Below are 24,304 nucleotides of genomic sequence, written 5' to 3'. Positions count from 1 at the left end.
GAAATATCCTCACTGCAACAAATGTCCGCCGTCAAGCGCACAAACATTTCTATTATTTTATTTTTTTGTACGCGAACCTTTTTTAATGTCTGCCCACCCGGAGTTTGGCGTGGCTCCTCGGGCGGTTTCTCGTCCAGTAAACTGGCCCGATTGATCGCGGAAACTGTGTAACTCAGCTCCGACCCGGCAGTACAACTCTGGGCCGTCGAGCGGGCCAAACAGGTCGCCGAGAGCCAGGGACTCGTGGCCACCTATCTAGTGCGACCAACAACCCACCATCTTCCAACCATCTACCGATGAACAAAGTCTTCCATCCATCCATCGCGGTCGCGCGGTCGCGTGGCCGCTTGGGAGGGAGAGGGTGGGTGAAGCTGAGCATATAAATACCAGAATGTCGTGGGAGTCTGTAGCATCTGCCAAGATACCGAATTAAGCCCGCTTCACATGGTGCGAATTCGCAGTTGCGGCAGAATGGGCCGTCGTGCGTGCGATTTTGCCATGTTCGGAGCGCTGACGATCTCTGCGAAAACGCACATGCGGCAAGGACAAGGAACCAATAACAACATGGATTAGACACGCCACTGTGACCTTCCTACTTAATTTATTTTTGTTTTGATGAAGTAACACATTCAAACACAAAGAACGTTCACGAAAACAGTTATTAAGTTGGTTTACTTTGTTCTTTATCGAAGCGAACTAACGCCAGGAATAATTAATCCTCCGCCAGGTGCTTGCAAATGCGGAAATCGCAGCTGCCGCGCTCGGTGCATGTGAAACGGGAATGCGAAGTATGCATTTGCGGAAGTCGCAGCTGCGATAAACGCAGTGTAAAATCGCACCATGTGGACCGGGCCTTATAGGCGCCAAAAGGAAACGTCTTACCGATCACGCACGCATTCGCTGTACTCCAAATGACATGCACGGTTCCTTTCCTTTAGTTGGAAATAAAATAAAGTTCCGCGCATCAAATGTCGTTCTGCATAGTATGGATAATTGAAGCGCTTCAAGAAATCCTCACTTAATGTAGATGGCAACGATAAAGTGTGCGTTGCTCTTTCTTTCTTTCCTTTCTTCATTTATTACTACCTGATCGCTTATGCCAACCTACGAGCAGGAAAGCGGCACATAAACCAGCGATCTTGTTTGGGCCCCTTTACACCATGCATGGTCGTTTCGATGGCGGGCCAGTCGTGGTGAGAGATAGGAATAGCTTAATTGGCGCTAGCCTACTTGCTAACCCTCTTCGTGGGTTTTCTGTCATGATGGAAGGGATCACCATCATCAAGCCTACCCGCGCAGAGCACGCAGACTGAAGCGAGGAAGAAGAAGAACAGTCAACGGTCGTGCCGGGCCTCGTCTCAGAACGGTAAGAGTGACCAGCCGTTGAGATGCGCATATCATTCGTTTTTTTCCCTCAACTGTGCACTTATTTCTGTCGACGTCTGTGCCTGCTTGAGTAGGGAACTCAAAAAACACGTCGAGTGCTATTCGGTTGCAGGCGAAGTGGCTTATGCACTGCAATTGCAGTGGAGTGCTGGCAAGATGCAATTGCTTTGTACGGGAGTGGGTGACTGTCTCTGCATATACTCAGCGAGGCAGTACGTATACGTTTACTTCGATGAAGGTGACACCTATAGGTACACCTGCTGTGGATGCTCGCGCAGTTTGCAGCGGGCCACTCGACCACTTTAGACAAGTGTGATTCACACGGTATACTTCGTTGGAAGGAATCCACGAGAACTCTAGAAAATTTAGTTGAGCAGGGGACAGGTACAGCTACTCCAGTAAAAGAAATTTCAGCACGCTGTTTTACTCTGTGAAACACAGTGGGGTCGACGTACGCGTTATCACATTGAGCAAATTACATCAAGTTGGAAAACGACTTCGAGAACAGTACGTGACGCTGTACACGCGTGGTCGACATGATGACACACCTCACCCGTTTTTCTCCGGTTTCGTTAAAAAAAAAAAGAAAAAAAAATGGCCGCTGTAGAAATGGCCCCGCGTATAAAGCAGTAAACAAAATGGTCCCGAAGACCATAGACAGCTGCGAAAACTGCTGTAATGAAATGCCACAGGACAATAATAACACAGCGCATCGTCATGCGAAATATATAACCATATACAAATGACTGCGCGACGGTGGCACTTGTGCACAGTTTGCTTTCCTGTCATCGCTAATTCAGCTGTCGCCAATTAAAGAAATAGAACATACTTGGGTTTTACGTACCAATACCACGATCTGATTATGAGGCGCCCCGTAGGGAGCTCTTGCCCATCGGTGCGTTGCCATAGCTACCGCGACGGGTATCTCGCCAACTTTGCCGCCGCCGAGTTCTTTGCTTCAGGGCAAGAGTTCCCCAGTTCCGTGTTACACACAGACATCCTAAAGATGTTTGATGGGTGTTCCCCCCTATGTTGAAAAGATCCTAGGGGTGTTCCTAAAATGTCCTACCCTAATCTGCATGGAGAAAACCTCCTATGCGAAAAACCGAAAGATGTCCCACGGAGTTCGCGGCCGGGTCTTTTTCGGATGTTGTCTGGATGCGGGATGGAGGTTATGTCGCAGGCTCGGGACGTAAAATGGATGTCATTTGTCATGCTTGTTCTAGGCACATATGGTGACCTTTGCATGCAAATGAGTGGAGCTATGAAACTTGCACAGTTTTATTGCAACTTGTCATCGGGCTGCGTAAGTGCATGAATTTTGCGAACAGTCATCAGGCCCCAATAAGAGATAAACATCCTACCACGACCACCGCCGCACTACCACTGGGACTGCTAGTGAGGCGAGAACGGGGAAATAATCGGCACAATCCGGCCAAATTTGCGTGTTACGTTACTGACAGAGAGAAAATGCGACGTTTGTAATTTGTACAGGAGTAATTGGCCTTCAAGGTGTGCATATATACACTTCATATGCTCCAATATATGGCCCATCAGCGTTTTTGTTTTAGTCGCGAAAATAAGAACTACGGAGTGCACAACGTATTGGGCTGTTTTGTGCGCTTTTCAAATGTACTTGCTGCCGGCCAACTCTGCCAACACATCCAGAGAATGTCAGGATTTCTTTCGGACGTCCGCAGGATGTTGTGCGTTGTCTGGGATACTTTTACTTAGGGACAGCTTTTCCTACAAATCATTTTCCCAGGGGCCATTTCTTCCGGGGACGACGTTTACGGGGACAGTTCCTTTTTTTTTTTTTTGTCGGGACATTTTTGCCTACACTGGCTTTTGTCGCCATTTGAATGCATTCACGGAATAAATTAGTACTCGCCGCTCTAAATTCGCTTTCGGAAGAGAATAAGCTGAGCCAGCAGGAACGGAGAGAACTCTCAACGTTGCCAGAGAAGCAACACGGCATTACGATAGACTATGCATACAGGCTTCAGCAGAAGGCACGTGGTACAATCCACGTCCAATCCGACATACGCACCACCAGCCAATAACCGCATTTACCAAATTTTCGACAGGTTTTAAGTATGGACCGCGTCGTACATCGTACTGGGAGCCATGTCGAGCATGTCGTGCCTAATAATCGCATCCACGGCCTCCGAAATTGAGCGGCGCGTACGGGTCCAGTTGGAGATCTCGGAGGCTTATTGCCGACAGCAACAAAAAAAGAAAGAAAGAAGCTACGCCAAAGCAAGAAAAGAGAACGCCTGGATTGCATCGCAATGTAGCAAAACTTATAATGCAAAAAAAAAAAAATTTATTAAAAAAAAAAAAAAAGTTGGGCCCGTCCGGGATTTGAACCCGGGACCTCTCGCACCCAAAGCGAGAATCATACCCCTAGACCAACGGGCCGCTGTACAGAGCCGTCGTAAAAGCTTTACCGACCGGTACATACACCTCTGCGTGCCACCTTTACAGCAGAGAATGTTCACGAAACACGCTGGCCGAACTGGCTGAAACATAGGTGCGCTACAGTGCTGACTTGTTTAGTTGCTGTTCTTGCCATTCGTGTATTTAACACGGCACACGCAATAACATGCTACTGCACACAAGGTTATGATGGCTGCTAGATAACCAAATTTTTCGCTTATTTTTCGTACTTCGCGGTACAGCCACAGCGTCGGCACTCGGTGTGTACATACTACAAAGTCCTTTTGCCGCAGAATGCCAATGTTCTGGCCATTTACCCCGCGTTTCTCGCTCATAGCGGGAACCGCCTGAGACACACACAGAAAGCTTTTACGTGAAGCTTTTTTTACACACGCAGAAACTCGACGTGGTCTTTCCGCCATGTGGACATGCGAGACTAAAGTTGGCATCACCTGCCTGGTCGTGATTTGCGGGGTGAGTGCGAAGACAGTAATGACGGCAAAGAACTGTTGCAACCACAGCCTCCTGTAAAAATATCGGTGATGCCTCCAATACTCAAAAAGTATGTTTACAGGAGTCTATGGTCGCACTTCCGATGTTAGCGGCTGCTAATGTTATTGCTGTTGCGTTTGGAACTTCTTGCAGAGCGTGAACTCAGTGGCCTTCGCAGCGGCCATCCTGCAGTGGGAAGGTGAGTTCTGTGCAAACTGCGCAATGACATTGTTAAAAAAAAAAAAAAAATTCTGGCAGCGGTGGGATTCGAACCCACGCCCCCGAAGAGACTGGTGCCTTAAACCAGCGCCTTAGACCGCTCGGCCACGCTACCGATGGCCTGCCGTGTGGATAAAGTGCTACAAATAACTGCAAACATCCGAAAGCATTTGTCTTTTTTTTTTTGAATTGTGTGTGTGTTTTTTTATGTTGTTGTGTTCACCAGTATGTCCGGTGTTCGCAAAACCTCGGCAAGTTTTAGCATCAAGTAAATTCCAATGTTTCACAAACGAGTGATCATGAGCTCTTAATCGGTCTCTGCTTTCGGGAACAGAGAGCTTGCAGAATATGCTTGGTGTCGCTGTTTAACTCTACGTAATTAAGGTGATACACAGCCCCTTTATATATACTTAGCTTAAGCTGGATGTTGTTAGCTTAAGCTGGAGTGCATGTTATTCTGTGGCCTTCGAAACGTTACCGATCTGATGGCGGAGGTCATTCTAGTACAAACACGTCTCTGAAGCATTCTGAAGTCCCCACTTGCCTACGAAACGAGCTTATGAGGTATTTTTGACATGTTTATTTGTTTACGCACTTCGTCCTGAAAGAGAAAGAGAAAAAAAAAAGTCCTGCGTTCGCTTTCCTCGTGTGGCTTAACAAGCTGGTTTCGTACTACCTCGGCGTATATTTAGCGCGGTTTTTAAACATATATTAAACAATGCAAATTATGTGCAACTCCAGTAAATGACGTCAGCACCACTGGTAAATCCATCAGGGCCCCCTCGAGACACAACAGCCGACAGTATTAAGCACGCAGCTCAAAACTCAATACCTCCCGTCCTCTAGAGGATATATCCTGGATTATCCTGAATAAAGACGCCCGAAGGTAAGAGTGGTTTCGCTAGAATACACATGTATCGAAGCGCACGTGCTGTACTTTACCGGAGTTACGAGTTCACGCAATGCCCGTAAGAGTGCAGTATGTGTAGAAGGATCTTTTCATACCATTTTCGGAAGATTTATTGTTCTGGCTTGATGCTATAGTATTTTACGAACATCTTCATTGTTAATAATAACAATAATATTTGGGGTTTTACGTGCCAAAACCACTTTCTGATTATGAGGCACGCCGTAGTGGAGGACTACGGAAATTTTGACCACCTGGGGTTCTTTAACGTGCACCTAAATCTAAGCACACGGGTGTTTTCGCATTTCGCCCCCATCGAAATGCGGCCGCCGTGGCCGGGATTCGATCCCGCGACCTCGTGCTCAGCAGCCCAACACCATAGCCACTGAGCAACCACGGCGGGTGTCTTCATTGTTATTTTCGTTCTTAACAATTCAGTGAACAACCTATACGGTTCCTTTCTTTCTGCGCACATCTCTTCCCCGCAGAAATGGTGGTGTCTCTCAGTTTCGGAGTCATCTTTTTCGGGGTCAGCATATTCTTCTTGATGCTGCTCTTCTCCATCCTGGTGACCGTAAGTCGATGGCTTCGTTGTCTCCTCTATCACATGAGTGTGAAGCAGTTGGCACATGTTGCCGTGGAGTGCTTGCAGGACAGCTTTTAATGCTCATACATAATCATCCTCGCTGAATCACTTTTGTTACTTTGGACGTCCCAGTAGGTGTAGTTCGCGGTAAAGCCCCTCCATCCACGCGCCACCGACTGCAATGGAGGGGCTTTAGTTCGCGGTATTGTGGCATCTGTTTTCGTTGCGTATATCTATAGAAGCATACCAATGTTGAGACAGATATTGCAAAAGGAAAGAAGTAACCTAAATAAAAATTTTGCTTACTACAGTAGGTGATGCTTAACTGCCTCTCCTAAATCCAGTTCATTTCAATAGAATACTTTCAATAAACGCAGAACAAGACAATTTCTCCGTTGCCAAGCACAGGAACACCTGAGGTGAAGCTTCCCCGTGGTTTGCCAGTCAGAAGCACTGATCATGTCCTGTCTTCATTGTTCTATGTTCTTTGACTTTAAACTTGCACCTGTCGTGTGCTTTAAGCGTGGTTTTGCTTTAAGTTAGCTACTCATATAGACTTGCAGTGGGTCGAGTTTCACGTAACATATGGGAAACAGAGCAGCTGCTTAACTCATAACGCCGGCTCTTGATTTCGTTTGCTCTCGAAAGGACAACCAGAAGGGCATGAAGCTAATGACGCACGCATGCAAGACGCGGCCCATCCTCCTGCTGATCTTCCTGGGCCTTTTCAACGCCGAGGTATGGGATCCCGCTAACACACCCAGCTAAACGTGAAAGTGAAATTGCTGAAACAGTAAAGCAAATGAAGCGTATACAGCACAGCAACCTGGCGCGATGTGTTTCTGTGTTCATGTACGTTAGCCGCAAGTTAACACTTCACATTGCTCTCCTTCGCTCCGCCGTTGCTTTGTGTGTCGACAGTCCGTGAAGAGTGACTGTCACCGCTATAACTGGAGAATAGGCATCCTCACTTTTTGTGAAGTGGGCTGCAGATGAAAGAAAGGCATTGGCAGAATGACGGTGCAGTACTGAAGGTATGATTTAAGTGCGTTTGTACTTTTTAGGTGAACAAGATATGCTTATCATGACGCTAACGAGATGAAATGCGCATATCATTAGTCACCTGACTAAACCTGAGCACAGAGAAGCAGATAAGGAGCACAGCTAATTATCAATGAATACTGTATAGCTTCTACATTCCTTCTACTTGACAGATAGAAGTGGCTGACATGACATGTGCACTTACCGCAGATATCTATTAACGAAATATTGTCCCACAGGCCTTCATACCACACAGAAGCTGCTACGAGTACTTGGATAAGCGTAAACACCAACACTGCTCCCTTGTGCGCGAGCACACACACTCTCTCCAGCACCTGGAAACTGCATGCGCCCAAACAACGCCCTCTTTATTCGTCAGCATGGCACTCAGTCACACTCTTGTCAAGAGCACCTGAATGACTCTGGTGCTCTTTGCTACAGTCTCTCTCTCCCCCTAACTTGCGGTCCACATACTGAATAGAAAGCGTGAGCTTATGACCCGCGTTTAAATGAGAGAAGTGTTATATGGTTCAGTTCTCGATACGAAAGATCTGCAGACAAAAACTTTGAAGACGTCGGTGACGCATCCCGTTTGTACGTGCAAGGCACGAACAGTCGTATAACATGTTCTAATCCAAACTAAGGAATTAAGGAAACTAAGGAACTAAGGATGTCCACGATGACATAAAATGAAAACTACATGGACGAAAAAAAAAAAGAAAAAGAAAAAAGACGAAGAGACACAAACAGGACAATCGTTCTTCGTCTCCGTTTTTTTAAGTCCTAATTATACCAGTATGTCTGACCAACTAGTTCATGCAAACAAAGGCTATGCTATGGTTTGTCCACTCCTTTTTATGTGCACGATCTGTACGCGCACGGAAGAAACAGGCAAAAAAGTGTTGAATATAGAAATAGCTAAAGCGAAATCATTCCCCAAGGACCTACAAATACAAAGGCTTGGGGTACTCAATGAGCAAGGTTTCATGTTCGATTTCTTGCGGAGCAATGGGGAGGCGGAGGGAGGAGGACGAGGAGGAGGAGGGGGCTTGATTCGATAGAGTGTGAATGTAAACAGCGTCACGGTAGCGATACGTGAAAGTGAGGTATTTGTATAGGCAACATTTAATGTTATGTGCAGCGGCAAGGCGGCAATCTTCACTGCGCCGTAAAAAAAATAAAAAAAAGCAAGCCTGTAAAGTTCTAGTATTCACCAAGTATCCGTCTGTGAGCTGGCCTTATGCATGCGTGCTTTATAAGTTTAAACAAATTCATATATCACAATGGCGGCGTATTGTTGGCACTATACGCCCTCGCACTCAGCATTTGGGGATCGTGGGCACTTGTCCGTTTTCGCTCTTATCATGTTGCTATCGTGCATACGCACGAGCAACACAACGGTTGTGGATATGAAGAGAGATTGTGGCAAGGCGGTGACGGCCACCACATGGCGCTTAAAGATTTCTTATTTTCGCTGAGATCCGTGACATTTCGATCATCACGAGTGGAGAATTATTTTCCATCACGTGCCTTCGAAGAAAATCAGGGACATATTGTGCTGCTTTACAGGGCAGAATCACGCAGGGATTAGATTTCAGTTTGAACTCCCATCCGTATCGTATCGGATGGGAGTGATCCGCCTAAAGGCGTGCTGATGTGTTGAGCTCGGCACAGCTGCTATATATACCATCATTCTCGCGTATGATGGCGGAACTTTGATAAATAAAGCGCGGATGCAGAAACGCCTTTGTGTGTTGAAAATTGGGTCTTTAAAGAGACACTAAAGCGAAACAATCAGTTTAGACTAATGAAGCATTGTTTGAGAACCCTGCAGGCAGTCATTAAAAAAAAAATTGTTTGATTATTAGATGTGAAAACGAAGGTCCAAGTATCAGTATTTGAATTTCGCGCCTAAACCCCAGCGCCGGTACGTCAGCGTGACGTCAGAGATTCCGAAGTATGTTTTCGCATTTGGGCCGCGTTGGCTGAATAAAGGTTCCTGAAACTTGCCATGTTTAATATTTGGTTCCCTTAGAACACAAAGTAGTCAATCTGTACCGCTATATTAATTAGTAGGCCCTATAAGATGCCATCAAAATCCGAGACGTCACAGCCCCCAGGTGCGGGAACTTGAGTAGGCGTCGCCACCCGTACTTCGTTCTTGCGCTTTTTCTGGCTTACCGAACGTCTTATCGTTGTAAGCGTGGTGGTTTCGGTGTTGTAGAACGGTAATTTACTGATGCAGAAGAAATAATTTTTTCACTTTAGGTAAAGTGAAAAAATTATTTCTTCTGCATCAGTAAATTAAAGGGACACTAGTGTCCCTTTAATAGATGTACGGCACGCTTCAGTGTCCCTTACAGGCAAGGTGTGACAAATCAATCAATCAATCAATCAATCAATCAATCAATCAATCAATCAATCAATCAATCAATCAATCAATCAATCAATCAAGCAATCAATCAATCAATCAATCAATCAATCAATCAATCAATCAATCAATCAATTTATCTGCAGTTATCACTGGTTCGAGTAGAAGCTCTCTTCTATTGTCATCGCTGAAGGGATGGCGAAAATGGTGGCGCCGAGGATACCAAGGGAATAAAATTTCGCCAACACATTAATTGATTTTGTTGTAGCGTGATCCCGCCGTCTCGAGCACGAAGTTAATGCTATATCTTTTTTTTCTTCTTTTTTTTTCCTTTTCTTTTTTAAGCTGCCGTGGTGGTGTAGTGGCTTTCGCGTTGCGCTGCTATTCCCGAGGGCGGGGGATGCCGCGGCGGCCACATTTCGAAGGGGGCGAAATGCAAAAACGCCCGTGCACCCTGCATCGGGTGCACTTTGAAGAACCCCAGGTGGTCGAAATTAATGCGGGGTCCTCCAGTTACGGCGGGCCTCGTGATCAGATCGCGGTCGTGGCACGTAAAACCCGAGAATCTAGTTTTGAAGAAATAACCAATGCTACATCCTTGCACCGACCACGTTGCAGCTGCGTGGCTTGATCCAGGTCAAGTACGAGAGGTCCGCCATGGCGACGCCGACGCACCTCACGATTCCTCCACCGGGCCCCGTATTGGTGAGCGCGATGATGACGCGCTATCACTTCAGGCCCCCAGCGCCCGTTTAAGTGCAATGACTCTGGGCAAATTTGCTCAGAGTTACCGCATTTCTCGGAAGATGTTCTTAAGCAAATATAAGGTTACTGTTATGGTTTATGTTAAAACTGTATTTCAGCAAACCACTTCTGCGGAAGTTACAAGGTAGAGGTCTTCCATGGACCTTCCGGAAGGAAGGCTCATGAAAGGGAAAAAAGCGTTACCCACCCGGCCGTAGCACGTTGCTATATACAAGCCAATTGTATTTCAGCGGGTGTATGCAGCAGTGGTCATTCGCAAGTCCCTTAGAAATTTCTATCTTTCTCAGAACGTGTGTTCGTAAAAGAAGAAAGAAAGAAGTTTATTGTTATGATTTACGTTGAGATGAGCTTCAAAGCAGGTATTTCATGTAACCAAGTGCGTTCGCTTTCTTGATGCACGTGATCAGCATGACACCGTGTATGTCCCAGCTAGCGGTTAGCCAAACTGTTCAATGGAAACGAAGATTTAAGAAACACGGTGCCAGATACCATTATAAGACGTGCGGTGTTCGGCCGGGTTTTAAAAGTGTATTTTGCACCATGTTCCTTTAAACCTTTTCCTTCCTTTTCTCTCTTTTTTTTTTCTTCGTTGATGAGCTTCGTTCTGCTTGCTGCGCTATACATACTGTTCCTATGAAGGATAAAAGAGAGACAGACACACATGTGCGCAAACTTTCAACGGTTTCCTGACCAGTTAACAGTTAACAGTCCTAGCTAACCTTAGCTGAGACACCCTATATACTCTTTGGAGACGAACAAGAACCCGACAGTTCGCTTCATGTGACGGGAATTTTGAACAAAGATCACCTATAGTAATATTTTTATTTATGCGCATTGTCCCTGTTCTTTACATTTCCGTATTACTGATGGAAGTGTAGCACTGCCACCCCAGTTGAACCCGGAAAACAAGGTATGCCGCTCGCAAGCCCGATAAGTATAGTCTCGGCTCAGGAAGGTTCACATTATAGTGTATGGAAGCAACCTACATCTTCTCGTGCTTGCTTCTTCTTTTTTCCGCAGAAAATAAAGCTGTACGGGTTCGAAACGTTGCAACATATTTGTCTCCCCCTGATGGCGTATACACACACAATTTCTTAAGGGAGAACGACAACCGCACTGTCTCTTAAGGTGTATGTATACTTATCTGTGTGTCTGGGTGGTCTAAGAAAGCCGAGCACTGCGACGAAGCGGGAGGAGACCGTGGGTCGAAAGGGCCACAGTGCAATCTTTTCCGGAAATGATACATACGCCCCTGAAATGAACACACCACTTCTCTTTTCTTTTCTCTCTCTCTCTCTCTATCTCTGGAAAAGAAAAGACGCAGTTACTTTTTCCTTGTGTTGTCTGTGGCCTGCCCGTGGGTTAGATGTTGCTGACAAGACCCCGTGTTCTCTTCCTTTTCCAGCGACAATCGTACAAGCTGATCGCCGAGAGCAACGCTGCCGCCCAGGTACGCATTCAATACGGGACCGAGTGGCAAATTATTTATGTATTAGCATCACAAACATCAAAGCACCGATATGTACCTGTCTGCTGACGTTTTAACATATTGCTTTGTCTGGTTGTCCCATGGTATTTCGGGCCCGTGTATGCCATTTGCTATTTAAGTTTGATAGCTAATCTTCCACCGAAAGGGCCAAGTATAAAAAAAAGCAAAAGCGCGTTAGCCCCCCCCCCCCCTCCTTTTTTTTTTTTCAGTGCTGAAGTCACTTTTCAACGACAACTGCGTGTCCTACGCGTGCCTAAAATCAGCATGACGACCCAAGTGTATCAAAACACCTTGAATCGAACTAGCCGGTTACACATAGCCAATCAAAGCATTTAACGGCGCCAAAGGACGGGGAAGAGACGACTGTTGCGAACGCAAGTAAATAAGCGAGCAATTGTGAATGGCACCAGGTCTTGTACCTGTCTCGTCCAGGTCTTCTTGCGCCGTTCAAGAGCTTTCGTTCCTTACAAGCTGAGCTGTCGAAACTTGCCATCTTGAAAACGCGCAAGCGACAGCATGAAATAAAGGAGAGCGAGAGAGAACACAACCTTTGGCGCTTGTCTTGTCGCTCGCGCTGTTTAAGATGCGCTTAGTGGCCTAAATTGCTACAACGTTCGACCTCACGTTTGTTCAGGCGGTTGCTGCATAGATTACAGGTATTCTCCGTGTAGAGTCTCTAGAACACATACTGGTGTAGGTACGGGAAATGTAATGTGGGTATGTACAGGAAGCGGCAGTTCAACACGTGCGGGAATGATTCTTTCATTTTAACAATGCTTGTTAAAGAAACACTAAAGAGAAACACGTAATTGTTGTGTCCTCCAAGTATACGTGTGGCATTATGGATCTCTCTCTCTCTCTCTCTCTCTCTCTCTCTCTCTCTCTCTCTCTCTCTCTCTCTCTCTCTCTCTCTCTCTCTCTCTCTCTCCGAAATTCAGCGTCATAGAAAGGGAGCCGCCGGCTTGAACCGCACGATGTTGCTTCGACAAGTGGTAAGCGAGAAAGCAAGCGTATGTGCAAGCGCCTTGCTATAACAGCCCAATGGCAGCGGGACCGACATGCGTCCAAGCCTCCCTTCAACCCACTTTCCTCTCGCCCTCGCTGCCGGTGACGCGACATCGCCGCCACCGCGCCTCTCGGCCATGTAATCGACGAAAATCGCGGATATTGCACGGCGGGCAAAGAAGAGTCGTCCTAGTGCAACACGCACCAACTGGGTCTTGTCGCGGTGCTGTACGCATGCGTGGGCGCGCAGCCGCTGCATGCATGCACGCAGTGCAGGCGAATATGGGAAAGGTCTGTGCAAGCATCAATGAAAGTTTTTCACCACCACCATCTGTACAAGCATGCGATACGAGCCGAACCCGTATCGTGTGTCTCCTACGAAACTAGCGCGCGAAATCGCGTACTTCGTAAAAGAGAGAGACAATTTATTTTTTTAGAGAGAAGGGGCTTAACCTCCTCCACATACTCGTGAGACTCTTTGTACGTGTGATATATGTTCTAACGGAAACAGATAAAAAAAATAGCCGACGCGTTGAAGCTTATTATTCGTTCTTTCATCACGGCGGGTACCAGATGGTCGAAAAGCCTGCGCAGCCCGTTCGCTAATTAACTAACAGTGGTTTATTACCTTTCTTAATGACGGCTTCTAATGGCAATGCTGCAATGCTGTATAGTATTGGAGGAGGACGCCGCAAGAGGCTAAATCAATTTACGCGGTTAAAAAAAAAAAAACGTCATCCATTGTTGCAGCATTCGTCGATAAATATTCTTCTTTCGGCCCTATAACGAAACTGGGCGCATTAAGATCGTCCGAAGAACCGCCCACGCGATGTTTCCCGCCTCGTTTGGTGTCTTTAACGTCAACGCGTTGACCTCCTGTGCGTGCCTCTGATCATCGTATCTCGCGAAGGTCGTTTCTCGTCGACCACTTTTCTGCTTCGATGCGCAAAACAGCGTTTTCTTAAAAAAGACGCAAGTGGAACGCCAATGCGTTTCGTCGGACACGTTGAAAATTCAAATCTCGAAACTGGTGCAGTCCTGAGAATTCGTACCAAGTGGATACGCCTTGCGAAATCGCCGGCCATAATTAGGTATGTGCCGTAACTTAATACAATAAAAAGTTAGTCAGGGTAATTACGTTACCTATTAGGCGTTTCGATTTCTCGTAGAAGTAATGGGCACCTCGTCGAGTAATTTAAATCAAGGATTGGAATTGTGCTATCTGCCAAAGGCAATATTTGTTTTAAATTTTGACCTTTTAAAGAAAGCGCCCGGTACATCTACAGAAATACTCAATAAGTTTTTCATTTTCGTCTGTTAGGGTTAATAGACTTCTAAAGTTTCTAGGCGGGTTGCTTGTGGAAAACCTTTGTCCGCAGGCTGTCTATGAAGGTTGTGTAGACTACAGCGAAGCGCCTGTAATATTTCAACGAAATATATGAAAAAATACTCTTTGACTATTATCTTTTTCTCGAAAATTTCGGCAAAGATGTTTCGAAAAACGCTGCACCCTCAGCTTTCTATAAAGGCGGTACGTGTCAAATTTCGTTTCGTGTAAAAGTAAAATAAAACTGAACTGAACTTATCTGTCAATAGCACAACCGGCTCAGCCAGCAGATCTATACGCACCAAGTGTGTGGACGGCTCGCCGCCTAAACAAAAAGAGCGACTGACGGTGTCTAACACGTGCTATTTGTTCTCTGCTCTCGCTATTCAAATATTATTAATAAAGTTGTTTTACTCTCTCTCTCTCTCTTCTGCAGTCCGACGAGGATGAGAACGGGGATGAAGTGAGTACTCTCAACACTTCTCACTGTCGGAGATAGGTGAATGCAATTCTTTTAAAAATCTTATGGGAAAGCTTTATATAATTGTGCAGGTGCTTCATCTTTTTCTCGATTTTAAGAGCGTGTGAGAGGTAGACGTGGAATCGGCGGTGGGGAGAGTGAAAACTAAATACACTATACTAATGGGCGACTTTAATGCCAAGGTAGGCAAGAAGCAGGCTGGAGACAAGGCAGTGGGGGAATATGGCATAGGCACTAGGAATAGCAGGGGAGAGTTATTAGTAGAGTTTGCGGAACAGAATAATATGAGGATAATGAATACCTTCTTCCGCAAGCGGGATAGCCGAAAGTGGACGTGGAGGAGCCCGAACGGCGAGACTAGAAATGAAATAGACTGCATACTCTGCGCTAACCCTGGCATCATACAAGATGTGGACGTGCTCAGCAAGGTGCGCTGCAGTGACCACAGGATGGTAAGAACTCGAATTAGCCTAGACCTGAGGAGGGAACGGAAGAAACTGGTACATACGAAGCCGATCAATGAGTTAGCGGTAAGAGGGAAAATAGAGGAATTACAGATCAAGCTACAGAACAGGTATTCAGCTTTAACTAAGGAAGAGGACCTTAGTGTTGAAGCAATGAACGACAATCTTGTGGGCATCATTAAGGAGTGTGCAATGGAAGTCGGTGGTAACTCCGTTAGGCAGGATACCAGCAAACTATCGCAGGAGACGAAAGATCTGATCAAGAAACGCCAATGTATGAAAGCATCTAACCCTACAGCTAGAATAGAACTGGCAGAACTTTCGAAGTTAATCAACAAGCGTAAGACAGCTGACATAAGGAAGTATAATATGGATAGAATTGAACATGCTCTCAGGAGCGGAGGAAGCCTAAAAACAGTGAAGAAGAAACTAGGAATTGGCAAGAATCAGATGTATGCGTTAAGAGACAAAGCCGGCAATGTCATTACTAATATGGATGAGATAGTTCAAGTGGCTGAGGAGTTCTATAGAGATTTATACAGTACCAGTGGCACCCACGACGATAATAGAAGAGAAAATAGTCTAGAGGAATTCGAAATCCCGAAGGTAACGCCGGAAGAAGTAAAGAAAGCCTTAGGAGATATGCAAAGGGGGAAGGCAGCTGGGGAGGATCAGGTAACAGCAGATTTGTTGAGGGATGTTGGACAGATTGTTCTAGAGAAACTGGCCACCTTGTATACGCAATGCCTCATGACCTCGAGCGTACCGGAATCTTGGAAGAACGCTAACATAATCCTAATCCATAAGAAAGGGGACGCCAAAGACTTGAAAAATTATAGACCGATCAGCTTACTGTCCGTTGCCTACAAAGTATTTACTAAGGTAATCGTTAATAGAATCAGGAACACCTTAGACTTCTGTCAACCAAAGGACCAGGCAGGATTCCGTAAAGGCTACTCAACAATAGACCATATTCACACTATCAATCAAGTGATAGAGAAATGTGCAGAATATAACCAACCCTTATATATAGCTTTCATTGATTACGAGAAAGCGTTTGATTCAGTCGAAACCTCAGCAGTCATGGAGGCATTACGGAATCAGGGTGTAGATGAGCCATATGTAAAAATACTGGAAGATATCTATAGCGGCTCCACAGCCACCGTAGTCCTCCATAAAGCAAGCAACAAAATCTCAATAAAGAAAGGCGTCAGACAGGGAGATACGATGTCTACAATGCTATTCACAGCGTGTTTACAGGAGCTATTCAGAGACCTGGATTGGGAAGAATTGGGAATAAAAGTTAATGGAGAATACCTTAGTAACTTGCGATTCGCTGATGATATTACCTTGCTTAGTAACTCAGGGGACCAATTGCAATGCATGCTCACTGACCTGGAGAGGCAAAGCAGAAGAGTGGGTCTAAAAATTAATATGCAGAAAACTAAAGTAATGCTTAACAGTCTCGGGAGAGAACAGCAATTTACAATAGGCAGCGAGGCACTGGAAGTCGTAAGGGAATACATCTACTTAGGGCAGGTAGTGATGGCGGATCCGGATCATGAGACGGAAATAATCAGAAGAATAAGAATGGGCTGGAGTGTGTTTGGCAGGCACTCCCAAATCATGAACAGCAGGTTGCCGTTATCCCTCAAGAGAAAAGTATATAATAGCTGTGTCTTACCAGTACTCACCTACGGGGCAGAAACCTGGAGGCTTACGAAAAGGGTTCTAATCAAATTGAGGACGACACAACGAGCTATGGAAAGAAGAATGATAGGTGTAACGTTAAGGGATAAGAAAAGAGCAGATTGGGTGAGGGAACAAACGCGAGTTAATGAAATCTTAGTTGAAATCAAGAAAAAGAAATGGGCATGGGCAGGACATGTAATGAGGAGGGAAGATAACCGATGGTCATTAAGGTTTACGGACTGGATCCCAAGGGAAGGGAAGCGTAGCAGGGGGCGGCAGAAAGTTAGGTGGGCGGATGAGATTAAGAAGTTTGCAGGGACGGCATGGCCACAATTAGTACATGACCGGGGTTGTTGGAGAAGTATGGGAGAGGCCTTTGCCCTGCAGTGGGCGTAACCAGGCTGATGATGATGAGAGGTAGTCAAAGGAGAGCGGTTATTTAAATCCAAAAGCACCTTGCCGCTTTTCTCCGATCGGTGTTTCTAGACTGGGAAACAATGAAAACGAGCAGTGAGAAAAAAAAATCATGCCATTGAAATTATGGAAAAGCACGCTGACACATTGCGTAACTCTTTTTGAAGGACAATTTGAACCTATTGCGCCACAGCATGCACTGCTGGAACTTACGATTCTTATTTTCTCTTTGCTGTGACAGGCCGTCATTAGATTGGACCCGGTAAGTTTACTATAGGTATACAGCCAGCCGCTGTAAGCCAGAAAAAAATTGACGCGCCTATTAGGTATACGGTTTTCTCTGTTCACTTCTTTGCCCCTGGAAATCGTTCTTACTATCATTGTTTTGCGGTTATATAGCGAGACAGCATTCGTGTACTTTGTAAAGAAAACTTTTTTTTTCTCGCAGAACTCTCCGGCATAGTTTCGCGGAGATTAATCTGCAGGCAAATTTGGCGTTAGTCAGCAGACAATTAACATATTCGCGTTTACGCGACAGCGTGCGAAGGTGTGGTCGGAAAGGAAGGTCTTATGCTTCATCTGGCGCTCATACGAATATTGAAACGTCGCAAGGTTACGAAAAAAGGCTTGCAGGACCAGGCTGTGCCATACGTCGATAACTTGGAACACTGTTTCAACCCTAAAGTAAATTGCAGGACCACCTTACGCGCACTCGTAAAGTGGTCGAAAGAGGGCTGCTCAGAATTAACATTGAACGCCTGAGGTTATTCACCGTGCTATCTCGGCGCACGAGCACATCTCAGCTCCGCCCACAGCAGCTTGGAATCGAACCCTCGACCTCGTTCTAATTAAGCGTGCTGCCATAGCCGTTGACCAAGCGCGGCGCTTATGTCATTGTTTCGAGCAGCGAGCCAAGCTTTTGATAACATTCTCGTGATCTCCGTGGATAGCATTCCGTGCTGTCGGTCGCTGAATTCATCGAGGTCAGAGGTATGCTTATCAGTGCTCGTTGTTTCTTTCGACACCGGGGCTGACGCGGCGCTATACCGTAAAACCACAAGTTCACGCCCACACTCGAAAGATAGCCTAGATTTCACCCGCGTCCCAGTTGTTTATCTCAAGTACCGATAGACCACCGCCAAATGAAAAGATTTATTCGAGGCCGAGAGCGTGTAAAAGACGTTTGGGCGGATACCTGGTAAGCTGAGGTGACGTCAACTAGCACATCCGACGCTGTGGTGCCGTCGTTCAGCTTTCCTATAGCATTGTGCTTCTGACCACGAGTTCTAGGCATTCTGATTGGGCAAAATGAGAAAGGTCGTATTACAGTGTCGGTTCGTGCACATATAAAGAACTCTGCACACGTTGGGATAGAGTGAACAGGAGGAAGGGGAAAAGTGCAAATTAGGTTACGGTGAAGCTCGTGCAAATAATGCGCCAGTGGACTGCCCAATTCTTTCCGAGAATTCAGCAACACTTCTGTATCTCAAAAAACCTGATTCCATGATTCTTTCATCATTTCGCTGTGTCTGTGCGGGGAGGGTGGGGGCTAAAATTAATTCAGCGCCCTCGGCTCTCACCAAAGCACCTCTCGTTGTATAACTACACGCCACATTTCGGATGGGTCAGTCTAAGTCGAACAGTCACCATCAGCCTCATCGATCAGACAACATTAAAACACAGCAAAACGAAAACTATACGAAAAACGTTCATGATTGCATGTTTTCAAGACGTTCTGTATAAACGTCAGTGTAGTTTGGCCATTGTATTCGTGAGCAAAGGGCCAAGGTAGGCTGTACGTTGAAAATGAAATCCATTAACTGAAGTTATAAAACATAATAGGGAGCGAGGCGTTTGATGCCTTTAAATGCATCACGGGCGATTCACGACAATGATCAGTCTTGAATCCTTGGACACTTGTTCTGGTCGTACAATGCTACAATACTTAACTTGTGCCATCGGAAGATAGCTCAAACCTTCTTGTCGGTATGGTGAACGCCAATTTGGTTTTTCATGGCAAACTCGTGGGGGGTGACGACATAATAAACGAATCTCGTAAAACACTATCCTATAATTTGCGTTTTCCGCGTGTACATGACCACATAGTCCATTAATATGTCGTCGCTGAAACGCATTGAATGTAAATGATAATGGCGAACGAATCGTAATCGTAGTGATATTTCTGACACATTGTATTGTGCGTTTCGATGATTCCAGGATGTTATCTTGTACCTGTCCATCGGGCTGTTCATCTGCAACGCCATCATAGACGTAAGCACGTTTTCATGCCCAGAATAACGCCCGTGTATTATATATATAAGTTAACAGCAAAGGCGGTAACGGTACATTTGCACGATATACATCAGCGCACCTCATCACCACAAGCACTAGAGAAAACAGTGACGTTTGTAACGTGCAGCATACATCTAAGGCAGTTGGTGACTAGACCTGCGCTGCGAAATTGTTAAGACATTTGCCAAATGTGCCAGAAAAGAAAAGAAAAAGAAGGCGCTGGCTGATACAGATGTTTGAGTGTTTGCCGTCGCCGCCAGTATGTGGTGGCCATGTAAAGGGTTCTCTTCCGTTCTTTTTTTCCCTCTTTTTTTGACAGCAATGATTCGTATAATATGAACTTTTCAAATAGCTGGATGTATACATATACTGCAAACACTTGGTACAGCGTCAGTCTTGCTAATGTATAGATTTCTGAGTTCAGGCGGGCTGTGAACATCTTGTGGACGCAATGTAACTTGACAATAAATTCAAAACTTTCGGCCTATTCTACAGCGTTACTTGTATTACAGCGAAGCTTTTAGTTCAACTAGAAGCTAGAAAAAACTAGAGAAACCAGAAAATGTTGCATGCGCGTTTTCACAATGTCCCGAACGAACTGGATGATTAAACGAGTTTGTATTTAGAGGGAATGGATTGCGTATTAGGGGTGATGTCCAGGTAAATATTCAAGTGTGAGGACAAATCAGGAGCTAAATGAAAATTGTCAGACCCCCGTTATTGCGTCTTTAGAGGCGTTATATGGGACGCTTAGACGGTTTTTCCAAATGCTCCGAGAGAACTAAATGTGGCGGCAATTCTATATTTAAGTATATTTTGCTGTTATTTGTGAAGTGCACTAAAAGCTGGAAATGTGTGAGAAAAATATGCTGTTGGGGGGAAAATAATTACTGAACACTCGTTTTCTCCGTTTTCTTGCTTTACCCGAGGCGCGTGGATTATCTTTCCGGCCTCCTCGATGAAATAAAGGAACCACGTTGTTTATGTTTCGTTGGAATAGGAAGCATGCTGCTGGTGAGGTACGATAGCAGTTTTAACTGTGTAGAGTGAATACAGCATTTGTAGGAGATTACTTATATATAAGCATTCCAGAACATTGCAAGAATATTTCACGAACCGCGCAGTAATCTTTCCCGAAGTCCTGAAAAACCTCAACGTGCCGCAAAGTTGAAATTGCAAGGATAAAGGGAAATTCTATGGGGGGATGTGTGTATAAGGTATCAGGAGCTTCGCTTAATTGCGGTCTTTGTGAAAAATTTCTTAAGCAAGTGCTCGAAAACGTTGCACAGCTACTATCCTAATTTTTCCTAGTATTAAGCGAACTGTATATGACATCAAATTCAAATTCGGTGAAAAGGGGGGCTTAGTAAGGAGTAACGTGTGATGAAACATTAACGGCTCTTGTTTAATTATTATCTTTCCAAATAATGACTTAATCCTCGTTATATCCCTATTTTCTTGCGTTATACGAGCTATAGGTGCCTGCGGTGTCCTCGGTCACGTTAACGAGCCGCCTTGTTAATTTTTCTTTTTGTGAAAATTGGCGCCAGGTTATAGATTATGTGTAGAAAAAAAGTCCATATTGTGTGGGCTTGTTACGGCCTTTGCAGTAAATTTCTCATGCGACTTATAAGTTTGTTTTAAGAACGGCGTAGATTTCATCTGATTACTGTTATAACTATCGGCAACCCAGGTCAAATTTGCTTAAAATGGCGGGGACATGGCTGATACGCTCGCGAACTTAAAATTGCATGGGTTAAAGGTTTGTGTGTGGGTGAGTCAGTCCCTCAGAAATATGTTATGCAGTACCTGCGCGCTGCCCCTTCAAAAGTGTTACATTCGGTTGTAAACAAACTCTATCCCCATACATGCTGCGTAATGATTCGGCATTCTTCGTTCCAGACCTTTGTCATCAGGAGGCTCGGCCTGTACACTTCCAAGATGGGACCACTCCCGCTCCAAACTTCTGGATCGCAACCGGCACAAAGTTCCGGGTCCCGTGGCCAACAATAAAAAAAAAAGAAAGTAATGGAAACATTGCGGCAGACACGAGCCAACTTGGGCATATTTTGTTGCTATAGGCCTCGAGGGCCACCGCAGGAGAGACCGGCGCTGCTATTGACATGACATTGAAGTCCTAATCGTAGAATTATAAATAACGCGTTTCATTCCCAAAATAACAATATAGTTGGTCACTCTTGCGGCACGGTTTATTTCTCGGTGCCGCGGTGCCGGATTTATTTGACCGAGGCCTGTGAGAATTCTCACGTGTGCCCCAAAACGCAGCGGCAGCGAGGCGCTTGGTCGCTAACGTCACTGAAAGCGAAATATGCTGATCGTTAGATTCGAGCAAGTGATGCACACAGGGCTTGTAGCGTGCTCCTTGGCATGACATCAGCCAGAATACACGGCGGAAGCCCAGATTGGGGCGACGCAAATATAAGCGGTTGAAGGTTAAGTGCCGCGTATTATAACAGACTAGTGATAAATAATCGTATCGCGATATTTCTGGCGAAAGTGGCCAGCCACCCTCGCCACGACGAATGCTTTGAACAGTGATGTTATTGCGGCAAAAGTTCATATAGCTACTTTTAGAAAGATCGTGCTAACTGAATAACTAATATGAAATCATCAGGTCGCTCGCTTCCTAAACACCTTCGCTGTCCTATACACACCAGACTGGTATATACGAGCCAGGTTGTCTTGCAGCCAAGACGCCACACGCGCAATGCTTAAAACACGCGAACATTCGGACTTAAACATGGCTGAACCGCTGTGGATGCCCAACACTTCGCAGCCGGAATCACGTAATGTCGCTTACTACGTCACGGATAGATTCCAGCAGAAGACGCGAAGGTATGTCCTGAAGTCAGTATGTGTTCGACCCATGCGGTGAGTTAGTGTGATATTTTTAGAGCGCGCCTGGCGAGCGTCGGCGTCGGAGAGCGAAAGATGAAAGCGGACGCGGAGCGCAGGGGGAAGGGGGGATAAATGATGCGAAGAGAAAAGTGGAGAGGAGAGTGCAGCGCCACTAGGAGGAGGAAAGCGGAGGAGGGTTTGGCGAAAACGGTGAGGTGGAAAGCGGAGTGCCGGCACTAACAGGTATCTCAGGCGGCGGCGGACGCGCGGCGCCGCCGCCGCCTGAGAATGCGCACCGCGCGAGCCACGTGTTCCCGTGTTAATAACGCTTTCTTTCTGAGCAATGAGCGACGCAACCGGTTCAAATGCTTCGTCTGCTGTTGCTGCTTAACGAGCCACCCGATCAGAGATTCAGCGTCGCCCTGTTCCTTCCCATAATCGGATTCTTTGCCATAAGTAGGGGGTATTGCAATCGTCGGTGAAATAACCCTTTCCTGCACAGTAATCTGCATTGCTTGTACTAGCGTAAAAAATTGCGGCATAGGAGTCCAGTGAGGCTGCTGTTTGAGCAGCTTTTTCTTCCTGTCTCAGCTCCTTTGTGACTCTAATATAACATTTTTGAACGTTCATTGTCTTTTGTATGGAAAATGTGTGCTAAATAAAAATGCTTGTCTCTGTCTACTTCACATTTATTTTCATGTGAACTACTAAAGTTAAACTTGAAGTTCTTAAAGCATAAATAAAGAAGAAAGGCCGGACAAACCACTCGTCCTGAACCACGCCTGTAATATTGAACACTTAAGTAAAGATTAACGTGACCAGAATCGTCGGGCGCCAAAGCGGGACCAAATGGGGAGGGTGATGGGAGTCGGAAATGGAAACGGGATTGAGAGTATTCATTCTACGTTTCGTAATGTGAAGGGAAACACTTCCAAGCAATCCAGTAAATTTGCACTTGCGTTTAGGCATTATTCCACGCGCTTCCAACACATGCGTGGCAAGCAAGCAAGACGACACGAAGACGACGTGGCATTGGCTTGGCTGCGGCACTCGTTATATCCAACGCTTTCGGTAGCAAAAAAAAAAAAAAAAGAATTCGGTATTACTTTAATATTGGATGTCCGCATTTCTAGAATGTTCTTATCCGAATCGGTTCAAAAGTTTCGCAATTCGAAGGCCTATATACCCGTTAGATACCGTCGCACGTGCCATTGCTGGTGTGCTATTCCTGCTATTCCACGACCCATTGCGACAACGCCAGAGAAACTGGAAATCGCTCTGCACGCCTTTCTTGGCATCTCCACAGAAGCTGGCACATGTACGGTTGCCCACGCTCACTCCTTGTACTCAGAGTGCCGTCCCGCACCAAGAAGATTGTCGTCACGAAAGAGCACAGGTGTAAAACTGGAAGGCAAAAATTCGTCAGCTGTTTTACAGCTGTTCTCTCTCTCCCCCCCCACACACACACCCACACCTTCCCACTCCACTATATCTTTTATTTCCTCTTTTCATTTGTGCGCCCGTGTGCGTGTGGGCACGTTTGTGTGGACGCGTGCGTGCGTACCATTTCAAGATTATCTTCGTTAACAATCACTGACGTATTCGCATATCAAAATAACGAGCCCGATCGGTAACTGCTGCCGTTATACTTGGCATGTATAATGTAACGATTCTATTCCGTACACTGCCCTTCTCGCGCTTCTGTAGTGGTCCTTGCGACACTCCGCCTACGTAAGCGGCGGATCACAAGAAAGTAATAGAATGAAGGAAAAGGGAGGCGTTGCGTTTATACTGTCACGTTATAGCCGACACCGTTAGAGGCAACATTGCTATAACTGCTCCGCTAAGAGCGTAAAGTTACCAATCCGGATGATCCCCGAGGTTCTGCGTACGTAGCTTGCAGTTCTTCTAATTCAAAGAGACGCACATAAAGTACAATATGAAATAAAACGGAGTGGGGGATTCTAGAAGTCGGTGAAGGGTCACTGAAATCATATAGGGGAATGGTGCTGCAAGTGCGCAGGAACAACAACCACAACGTAACTGCTGTAAGGTCACAGAAGTGCGTCAGTGGC

General features: G+C 45.8%; 2 protein-coding genes and 2 non-coding genes across 8 annotated transcripts in view; 1 reads left to right on the top strand and 3 right to left on the bottom strand.

Moving 5' to 3' along the window:
- LOC142572280 (sodium-coupled monocarboxylate transporter 2-like) overlaps positions 1–24,304 on the bottom strand; it is a 71,901-nt gene that overhangs the window by 8,883 nt on the left and 38,714 nt on the right. The gene's annotated exons all lie outside the window — the stretch shown is intronic.
- LOC142572278 (uncharacterized) lies at positions 976–23,027 on the top strand. 2 transcript variants are annotated; one of them, XM_075681261.1, is made up of 12 exons: positions 976–1,366; positions 4,223–4,299; positions 4,471–4,516; positions 5,932–6,017; positions 6,678–6,767; positions 10,060–10,146; positions 11,612–11,656; positions 12,634–12,687; positions 14,464–14,490; positions 17,320–17,340; positions 19,296–19,349; positions 21,273–23,026. In XM_075681261.1, the coding sequence occupies exons 2-12, from the start codon at positions 4,246–4,248 to the stop codon at positions 21,381–21,383; spliced, it is 675 nt and encodes a 224-aa protein (XP_075537376.1). In that variant the 5' UTR covers positions 976–1,366; positions 4,223–4,245; the 3' UTR covers positions 21,384–23,026. The 2 variants fall into 2 exon arrangements, with proteins under 2 accessions (XP_075537376.1, XP_075537377.1); XM_075681262.1 differs by lacking the exons at positions 976–1,366; positions 4,223–4,299; positions 4,471–4,516 and adding an exon at positions 4,779–4,920 and having other exon boundaries at positions 21,273–23,027.
- On the bottom strand, positions 3,736–3,807 carry TRNAP-UGG (transfer RNA proline (anticodon UGG)). Its single transcript has one exon. It is a non-coding gene; the product is annotated as a tRNA-Pro (tRNA).
- On the bottom strand, positions 4,570–4,651 carry TRNAL-AAG (transfer RNA leucine (anticodon AAG)). The gene has a single exon. It is a non-coding gene; the product is annotated as a tRNA-Leu (tRNA).

This window comes from Dermacentor variabilis, chromosome 2 (genome assembly GCF_050947875.1).
Source record: "Dermacentor variabilis isolate Ectoservices chromosome 2, ASM5094787v1, whole genome shotgun sequence".
Classification (NCBI taxonomy): domain Eukaryota; kingdom Metazoa; phylum Arthropoda; class Arachnida; order Ixodida; family Ixodidae; genus Dermacentor; species Dermacentor variabilis.
The sequence above is the reverse complement of the archived record's forward strand: the minus strand, read 5'-3'. Positions and strand labels throughout refer to the sequence as shown.

Excerpts from the sequence above, each read along its gene's own strand:
- LOC142572278 (XM_075681261.1), top strand. The coding sequence starts at position 4,246 with ATGTGGACATGCGAGACTAAAGTTGGCATCACCTGCCTGGTCGTGATT. Across the intron at positions 17,341-19,295 it reads CCGTCATTAGATTGGACCCG|GATGTTATCTTGTACCTGTC; the intron begins GTAAGTTTACTA and ends CGATGATTCCAG. Across the intron at positions 19,350-21,272 it reads TCTGCAACGCCATCATAGAC|ACCTTTGTCATCAGGAGGCT; the intron begins GTAAGCACGTTT and ends TCTTCGTTCCAG.